The 9,735-nt window shown below is 58.2% G+C and overlaps 1 protein-coding gene across 1 annotated transcript in view; it reads left to right on the top strand.

Moving 5' to 3' along the window:
- The first annotated feature begins 599 nt into the window (after positions 1-599).
- Positions 600-9,735, top strand: part of MGAT5B (alpha-1,6-mannosylglycoprotein 6-beta-N-acetylglucosaminyltransferase B) — a 66,174-nt gene continuing 57,038 nt past the window's right edge. The window contains exons 1-2 of the mRNA XM_061141269.1: positions 600-667; positions 4,437-4,549. Coding sequence (XP_060997252.1) covers positions 600-667; positions 4,437-4,549 — 181 coding nt within the window. The remainder of the gene's footprint in view (positions 668-4,436; positions 4,550-9,735) is intronic.

Below are 9,735 nucleotides of genomic sequence, written 5' to 3'. Positions count from 1 at the left end.
GTAACACAGCGCGGGGCTGGACACCGGACACCCGAGCGCGGGCAGCGGAGAGAGCGGGCGGCAGGGCGGGCGCGGAGCGCCCTCGCCGGGGGCCATGGGCGCGGCGCGGTACGCGGCCGGGGAGCGGCGCGGCCCGGAGGCGCGGGGGGCCGGGGCGCGGGTCCGGGGCCGCCGCTAGCCGGCACCGAGGGCGCGGGCCCGGGCGGGGATGAGGGCGCCCGCGGCGGGGAGCCCGTCTGCGCTTCGCGGCGCCGTCCCGCCCTGCGAGCGAGCCCGAGCAGGCAGACGCGCGGCCGGCGGTCTGGGGGCGCGCCGCCTCCGGGCCTCCAGAATGTGAAGCGGGGAGGGCGGAGACGCAGAGACGGCCCGGCCGGGCGTCCTCGCCGGCCTCCGGCAGCCGCGCGGCTCCCCGGCCCCTGCCCGCCGAGACCCCGTCGACCCCGCGGGCCGCAAAGCCGCCGGGCCCCACGCCCCCTCCTCGCCTCGCTTGGACCTGGCTTCGGCCCGCAGAGGGTTCGCGGCCAGGACGTGGCCAGAGCCGAGCTCAGGACCGTCCGGCCGGCCTCGCCCTCGGCTTCTCGCCCGGACAAGTTTGAACAATGATCACAGTCAACCCCGATGGGAAGATAATGGTCAGAAGATGCCTGGTCACCCTGAGACCCTTTCGGTAAAGTTCTTTCCCGTTGGCGCGGGGAGGGCTTTTTCTCCAAGTGGGCGCGGGGTAGGTGGGCGAGGTCAGCCCCTGCGAGGGTGCCTGTCCCTACGCTGACTGCGACTGTCCCAGTAGCAGAGGGGGGCGGTTTGTGCTTCCACCCTTCGTGGTGGCCAGCGGGGCTGGGAAAGGCATGGAGCTGGGTCCCGGTTCGGGTGGGGAGGGTGTACGATTCGGGGACGTGGACCAAGTTTGGTATAGATTCGGAGAGGACTCGGGGTGCGAAGGTGGAAAAGGGGGCAGAAATCACCCATGTTGTGGTCCTGGGCCCGCGAAGTTGCCCCAGCCAGGGCGCCCCTTCCCTGACTCTCCGGGTCCTTCCCCACCTCGCGATCGGCCCCACCCCCGCGGCAAAGTTAGCTCTCGGAGCGGGGTGGCACCCCCACCCGGCCGGCCCGCCCACCCCCTCTGCCCGTGCCGCCCTCTTTGACCCCGCCTTCTGCGCGCACTCCTTTTCTCTCGGCGGGGTGCGGGCCTCTGTCCCACGGGAGGGCCCCCGAGATTGGGGCGAAGACCGCCCCCCCCCCCCACTGGAATTCGATCCCCGACCGCGGGCCTTGGAAAGGTTGGGGCAGGGGCGGCACTGTGGGGAGGAGGGGTGGCCAGGGCGTGGAGGCAGGATGGAAGTCAAGACCGACCTCCTAGTCCGACCTGGGTGGTCCAGACCAGGCAGGGCTATGGACTCTGGGGGGCTGGCTAGGCTCTGCGGGTCCCACCCCAGGAACCCCCAGAGCCTGGCGGTTCCAGGGCAGCTACTGCTCCTCCCAAGTGCCGTCGGAGCCAGGCCTGCAGCCAGGGTTGGGACGCTAAGCGATGAGCGCCTAGCAGAATTAGGGTGTCACCTCGCCCAGGGGCTGGACGGCGGAGGTCGCGAGGGAGCTGCCGGACCTGGGGCGGAGAAGGGGGTGGCCTGACTCCGGATGCGGTCACAGGTGGGATTTGGGTGAGGGAGGGAGCCTGTGAGGGTGGGAACTGTACAGGCAGAGATGCCTGAAGTTTGGGGTGCGGGAGGGGCCAGATTTGAGCCCCTCCCCTCCAGACCTGAGGCTGAGACAGGGGACCCCTCCTATGCTCCCCATTCCAGATGGGGAGACTGTGGTCCCACCTCCCCATTGCCTCCCTCCGCCCCTTGCTCCCACCCCCCACCCCCAGCCTACTGTGCAGAGTTGAGGAGACAACCTTCAGGGCAACAGGGATCGAGCTGGACCTCCAGTGTCTAGAGGATGCAAGAGGACTACAGAACCAGGGGTCTCCAGGGTAGAGCCTTGGGCGGGTGATTGGGTGTGTCAAGAGCCCCCACCCCGCTAAAGTTCCCCTGCGAAGCAGGATGGGAAGCTATCATCTCTGGAAAGGACCTTGTTCCTCCAGGGAAATCCTCAAATCCCTAGCCAACCAGCAGTCCTCAGCCCTGTCTCTCCCACCCAGTGTTGGTCTCTCCCTCCAGGCCATGGGGAGCCCAACCGCTGACCCCAGCTTGGCTGGACATTTCGCAGCACGGTTAAAGGTGGTGGCTGACTGCAGCACCACGGACAGCGCCAACTCCCTTAAGCTCCTTCCCTCTGGAGTCCTGCCCCTGTGGCTCTTTCTGGCTCTTTCCTAAAAACAGGATTCAGAGGTGGGATTGCCTAGGTTCCCCTCCCCTCCCCCCAGGTTATGTAATTTCACCTCAGGGTAATCCTAGGCTGCCCAGAGACCCACAGCCACCAGTGAAGTCTTCAAATCCTTTTCACATGGTTGGGGGTGGTGGAGTTGTGTTTACAGCCTCCAACCATATCACCTCTATTTGTTAATCCTCCAGGGAAGACTGCTCCTGTTGGTTTTCCCAGAGTCTCTGGCAGGGTCCTTACTCTCTAGTTGCTTCTGGAATGTTGCTTGAGTAGATATGAGCGTGGACAAAATCATCTTAATTTGAATCTACTGTAAATGGCCCTGGGATTGGGGTCTGGCAGAGGGAGATGCAGATGAGGTGTTGGGGCTTGAGGTTCTGTGTAAAGGCCTAGGTACCTTCTCATAGCAGGTTTTTGGACCCTGGCAGTCCAGTTCTAAATATGAGTACCCCATAGCTGGGGAAGGGAAGGGAGGAGTAGGGGACAAGAAACTTGGAGAGATCCATCCTTGTCCTCAGGCTGGGGGGACAAACTGCTTTTCCCCAGGATCTTCTTGGGCATGTGACCACCCTCCCCCTACAATGTCCCTCTGACTGCTAGCCTGAGACCAGCCTGGGCCAGAGCCCCACCCCCAGGCTTGGTGGAATTCAGTGAGGGGTCTCTGGGAGGTGAGGGAGCTGGGGGAAGCTCCCTTTTCCATCTCTGCTTTGGGGTTCGTTCTGCTCCCCTCTCTGATTTAATCTCTAACGGCTTCCTTTAAATATGGGTTGGGAATTTTGTTGTGCTTTTATTTTCTTCCACAATTATGTGTTTTCTTTAATGGACCAAATTTTAATTAAATACTTCTCTGCCAGTGTCAGATAATGAAGATTAAAATGCATAAGGCAAGTCTTGCATAGAGATACAGACAAATGTAGAGTTTGAGGATGGGGGTGGAGGTGGGGAGGATGGAGGTCTCTGGCATCACTTGTGGGGTTCCCCATGGTGTGGCTGGCTCCAACAGAAATGGGGTTCCTCACCCTGACCTGAAGGGGAGCAGCTCCCCTTTCAGCTCTGCCAGTTCGTCAAGTTCTTGGATAGACTCAAGGTCCCAGAACAGCCTCCACCTCTGCTGCCCTAAGGCCAGATTGGCCCAGAATCTAGTATAGAAGCAGCAGGAGCCTGGGGCCAGACGTGAGGGTGGGTTCCCTGCTGGGTGTCCCCCAGGAGATTCTCTAGTGCCACTTGGCATGTAATCAAGTCTATGTGTTGAAGTATAAACAGTTGTGTTTTGTCAACTCCCTGGAACACTGTGACAGCACACACTTGTGTGACACCCCTTGCACAGGGGTTGACTTACTCTGACCGGTCCGTGGTTCACGCTCCCGTGCGCCTGTCTGGTGAAGATGTGGGTTAGGGAGAGTCTGGACACAGAGAGTGGCCACATGACTCTGTCCTTCTAGACCTTACCATCTGGTAGTAACGGCTCCCCTCCACCCCTACCCCTCACCCTGAACATGACAAGGTTGTGTTAAAGTGAGCTCATGACTGGTTACAGCAGCAAGACACATGTACACAGGAGCTGACCATGTTCCAACTGATTGATGGGATCCAGATGGGTTTTGTCTGGACCAATTACTTGCCCTCTAGTTGGCATCGGGTTCTGCTGTCTTCACCTATACCAGTGGTCCTCAAACTTGAGCATGTATCTGGGTGACCAAGAGAACCTGTTCAAACACATTGCTTATCCCCCTCCCAGAGTGTGTGATTCCCTAAGCCAGGGACTGGGGCCCAGGAATGAGCATTTCTAATGTGTCCAAGCTGCTGCTGCTGGCCTAGGGACCACACTGTGAGGACCTCTGCTGTCAAGGGGCCAGCTTCTGTCTGGAGGCTAGGAGTTGCCCACCCTCACACCTTATGTGCCTCAGTGTCCCTCGTGGTTTTTTGTGTGTGGCTCATGGTCACTTCTTTGTAGTCCAGCTCTCTTTATCCTGTGTGATGGGAGACCTACTAGCCGGGAGCTCAGCCCCCTGATCTTTTACTCTTCCGTTTATCCATCCCTTCCTCACTCATTCATTCGTAGGGAGCCCTTATGGCATCGGAGTGCATGTGCTGACCTGCCCTATTGCTCTCCGCAGGCTTTTTGTCCTGGGCATTGGCTTCTTCTCGCTCTGCTTCCTGATGACATCTCTGGGAGGCCAGTTCTCGGCCCGGCGCCCAGGGGACTCCCCCTTCACCATCCGCACAGAAGGTATCTTGGTGGGGAAAGGGGTGTGGAGGTTTGGGGGTCGGAGGAGAGGGAAGCCTTTGAGCCTCACCCTGGCAGGAGGCTTTCTGGGGCTCTGTCTTGAGGGCCTGGCCACTTTGTCGGTGGATGTGTGAATGGTCGGGGCTTTAGCTCTTGACCTGGCTGTACTCATCAGCCTTCTTCTAGCCTAGGTTCCCAGGTCAGGAAGGGCCTTTGAGTCAGGAGCTCTGCAGCATCACAAAAGGTGGTCTGTGTTGCTTCTCTAGTGGGGCAGTTTGGGGTCTCTGGATATGACCCCTGTCTGTTTGAGACACACACAGTCTGCTCCTTTGGCCCAGGCTGTGGCCACAGCACAGGCAAGACTGGCCGTGGGCTCACGTGTCTTATCTCCAAGCTCTATGGTTCTTCGTCCCTGCCCATGTGATACTTGTGAGGCAGGGGAATGGAGGGTCAGAGCGTGGGCTCTGGGGACTGGATGGACTTGGTTTGTACCCTGGTTCATCACCTACCAGCTGTGTGCTGTTGGCCAGGTCACTTAACTCACTTGCAGAGAAGGAGAGGAGTGACTGTTTTCCGGGGTCAGATGGGACGAGCTCACGTGGCACGGGGTGTGACGGGGTGATGGTCTGGGAGGCCACCCTCCTGAAGGTGGGTCCTGCCCCCTCCATCCTGCTCAAGGGTGAATGGAGAGCGGTTCAGAAAGTCCTGCTCGCTGCGTCATGGGGGCTGTCCCTGTAACCATGAGAAGGAGGGACAGAGTGGGGAAACTGAGGCAAGGGGGGCTTCTGTAACTGTTCAGGGGGCTGCTCTGTGGACTCTCCCCTTCTCCCCACTCCCCAGGAGGTCTTTGTTTGACATCCACCTTCTCGAGTCCCCAGACCTCATCTTTCTGACTCCCCGCTTCGCAACGATGGATAAACCCTCCAGGAGGATGGGTTGTCGTCTGGGGTGGGTGCTCTGAGGGGCACTTACTCTGCCATCTGGTGTCTCCTCTTTAGATTCATGCTTTCAGTTTAACATGTACTTCTTTAAACTTGCAAAAATCTCCCAGCAGGAATTTCACATTTATTAGTCATTCAAACCTGAATGTAAATGAATCTGTCCCTTCTCTGATTCATGGAGGTCCCTCAGTCTCTTTGAGCCTCCGTCTTCTCCTCTGGTAAACGGGGCTAACAGTGCCCACCTCCCCAGGATTGCATGAGGGGGCCTGAAGATAACATAGGTGAAGGGTCCTGAGCAGCTTCTGGCAAAGAGTGTGAGCTCCGCAGACATTTACAGGATGTGCTGAGTCTGAGATGCAGGAGAGGATGTTTAGGGAAGAAGACCAAGGAGGTGCCAGGACCTAGGATCTCTGCGTGGGAGACTCCTGAGGATTGAGATTTGAGGAGGGGGTGAGGCAGTTGTGAAGGTGCCCTTGAGGGGTAGCTTGGGGGCAGGTGGGGGGAGGTTGAGAGTCGGGGGTGGGGTATAAAGAACGATGTTCAGGCTACCTGGGGGCCACTCTGGGCAAGGGGGCGTGTCTGTCTGGGTGGGCTTGGGCAAGCTGACCTCTGAAAGGTCGAGGATCCAGGAGGTGGGAATCAGGGGCTGGAGGAGGGGTGTCTGGGTGGGCTCTGGTTCTGGTGCTCATCTCCCTGATGGTGGCCCCCATCCTGGTAGTGCTCAGAGGACCAGAGCTTGTGGGGGTCTTGCTGTGCTCTGTACTATGCACTTCTGCCCAGCATGGGGAGAAGGGGCCCAGCTCCAACCTAGATCTTGTGTCTAAGGGGAGAGCGGAGCTACCAAGGGGAGAGGACTTGCCCAGGGTCCCGCAGTTAGAGTTAGACGTGTGTGTGTGTGTGTGTGTGGTGCATGTGTTTAAACTTTCCATCTGAGTGTGTGCTGTGTGTGTACTTAGTCGCTTCAGTTGTGTCCGAATCTCTGCAGCCGATGGACTGCAGGCCTGTAGCCTGCCAGGCTCCTCTGTCCATGGGGATTCTCCAGGCAAGAACACTGGAGTGGGTTGCCATGTCCTCCTCCTGGGGATCTTCCCGACCCAGGGACTGAACCCAGATCTCCCACACTGCAGGCAGATTCTTTACCGTCTGAGCCACCAGGGAAGCCCTTTCCCATCAGAGTATAGTATCCAGAAACTGAATCCGTCCAGGCAGCCAGCAACCCAGATCCAAAGACAGAGCATCATCCTCCGTCCCCAGAAGCACCCTCAGGCTTCCTTCCACTCTCCACTTCCCCGCGGACGCCAGGACCTGTCTATAACGCAGAGGGGCTCCGCCCGGTTCTTGGACTTTATGAGGACGGCGTTGTCTGGCAGCTGTTCTGTTGCCTGTGCCTTTTTCTCTCCATGTTGCCTTTGTAAGGTTCACCCCTCTCCTGGCGTGTAGTTGCCAGGTTTGTTTTCACAGCCGTGCAGCATCCATTGTGTGACTGCAACACAATGTATTTCTCCACTCTGCCCCAGGGCGGACCCTGGGCTGTTTCCAGCTTGGGTCGTTCCTGAATTGTGCTGCTGCGAACATTCCAGCATGTGTCCGTGGTGGACACACGTGGGCATTTCTGTCGGGTCCACCTGGGGGTGGAGCTGCAGGTCTCCTCTGTGTTGTGACTCCAGTTCTCAGACCCAAGTGTATCCAAGTCTTTTTACACCTCTCAGGCCCCTTGGGCTGGGAATTTCCTGCCTGGAATATGGAAGTAAATGTTGGGGGGGTGGGGAGCAGGACCAGAATGGGGGCCTCTGGGAACCCTGGGGAGGTGACCCTGACCCCGGGGAGGTGACCCCGACAGTTCACATCCCAGGTCCCCATTGTCCCCTCAGTGTCCCTCATGCCCTTGGTTTGAGCTGATTTGCTTGGGGAGACCCATAGCAAGGACTTGGAAGAGCCCCAAGTTTGCATTAGGGGTTTAGAATCCTGATCCTGTAAGAGATGCTGCCTCAAAGGAGACCCCGGGCTTAGGGCAGCCCCACAGACAACCTAGGAGGTGCCAGCCTGTCTCTCCAGGAGCTGCCTGGGGAAGGATGCGTTGGAAGTGGGGGACGGTTGGAAGGGGTCTGGGGAGCGAGGTCACAGTGGGGGCTGGGTGTTAGATAGTGTTTATTCCGGGGATCTGTGCAGGCCCAAGGCAGAACTAGAAGAAGGAAATCCACTCGGGGTTAGAAAATAAATAGAAAAAATAACTTAGGAAGAAAAGCCCTCCTCTGGCCAATAACACCGTCTGAGTGCAAATAGGGAAGTGATCTGTCTTTTCCTCGCCCGTCAAGTCTGTGAGGGGAGCGCGTCCCCACGAGGACATGACTGGGGGAGGGGCAGGGTGCAGGGTTTTCCCTAAAGAGAGGGGAGTCTTCCACCACCTCTCCCTGGGGAGACTCTGGGTTCCCCTGGGGGCCAGTTTCTATTTTGTGATGAAGTTCTCTAGTTGGGGGAGAGAAGTGTGACAGACATCTCATTCTCTATTCTGCACACTCATCCTCACATGCAGGGAAGCAGGAGGCTGAGTGGAGGAGACTTGGACCCGGGAGGAGTCCTAACCTAATTCCCTCTAGCTGTGGTTGGGCCCCGCTTTGGGGGGAGGATTTTTTTTTTTTTTTTAATGCTCCCTCTCCAGTCCTCAGGGCTTTCCTGGTGGCTCAGCTGGTAAAGAATTTGCCTGCAATGCAGGAGACCTGGGTTTGATCCTTGGGTCAGGAAGATCCCCTGGAGAAGGGACAGGCTACCCACTCCAGTATTCTGGCCTGGAGAATATACAGTCCATGGGGTTGCAAAGAGTCGGACACGACTGAGCGACTTTCACTTCTCCAGGACTCACTTCACACCCCAGTTCCTCTTTGTTGCCTCCTTTTCTCTTAAGAGGAACTTGCTTCCCTTCTCATGACAGGGGACTTGAACTTGTGTCTGAGGCCTCTCTCCCAAGGTCTCCGCAGATTCCCCCGGAGCCCGTGTGGCTGTTCCTGGCTGACCATCTCATCTGGAAGTAGAGGTCAGAGGCCGTCTCTGGGGACAGGGCTGCAGGCTGGAAGTGCTTGATTCAGCCGCTTGTGTCTGCCCTGAGATCTCCCGGTGGACTGGCCCCAGCCAGGATTTGAACTGGGAATATCGGAGACATAGTGCCTTGCTCTGTAGCCTGTCTCTGACCCAGGATCTCGGTGCTAAGGGGGCTTCTCTTCTCAGAGGCTGGCACTGGGTGGGTGTGCCAGGGCCTGCCCTTGTCCCCCACGCTGCCCAGAGCTCCCGTGGCCTCAGCTGGTTTCCTCGGTGGCCATGTGCAGAGAGACAAATGTGCGCTCTTCTCCAGCTGCGCAAACACCAAGTCCAGGCCTCCGCGTCGAGTGCCTGGGAGGTCTCTTCCATCTGGCGAGGTGGAGGCTCCTTCAGTTTTCAGGAGCCAGTGGGAAAGGGTGGGGGTGGGGAGGAGAAAGGGGACAAGGGCGGACAGGATGGGGCCTCGGTGGGTGAGGAAGCACCCTTGTCAGTAAATGTGAGGCCCCTTTGTATCTCTCAGCATCGCGGCTTTCCTTATTGATATGGAAATATGGAGGGAACATGTGTGACTTCTGAGATGTGTCGCCAGGGACCTCACATTAGATACATTTCAATTTAGCGGATGCTGAGACCAGGGAGGTGACTCGGGGCAAGGCGCATTGGGAGCCTGCTCTGCCTGTGGTCCCGGCCGGCGGTATCCAGGGAGCATGTCATGTGGCAGGGCCTGCCGGCCCGACTGACTGTTTGCTTGGCCTGTTTCCCTCCTGGGACCTGCTCCCTGCCTCATGCAGGGCAGAAGACGTGCCTAGTGCCCTGGAGCTCCTCGGGAAGCGATGGGCGGGGAGCTTCTGGAGTCCTGCACCATCTGTAGATGCTCAGAGTAGACGCTCGAGCCCCAGGTGCTGGGAGGGTATCTTGTGGTCTTCGCCCAGTCCGATGGAGGTGGCCTTCAGACTCATCCAAGAGGGGACTCTGTCTCCTTAGAGCCAGTTTATAAGCCCTCTGGTCTTCTGGAGTCACTCTGTTGACATTTTTTGGGTCTTTTTGGCCACGCTGTGTGGCATGCTGGATCTTAGTTGCCTGACCAGGGATCAAACCCGAGTCTGCTGCAGTGGAAGCACAGATCCTAACCACTGGATCACCAAGGGGTTCCCTCTGTTGACAATTTTAAAGAAGGATGTCTTTGTCCTTCAGATGAAGGGCAATCCAGAACAC

Source organism: Dama dama, chromosome 5, assembly GCF_033118175.1.
Source record: "Dama dama isolate Ldn47 chromosome 5, ASM3311817v1, whole genome shotgun sequence".
NCBI lineage: Eukaryota > Metazoa > Chordata > Mammalia > Artiodactyla > Cervidae > Dama > Dama dama.
The sequence above is the reverse complement of the archived record's forward strand: the minus strand, read 5'-3'. Positions and strand labels throughout refer to the sequence as shown.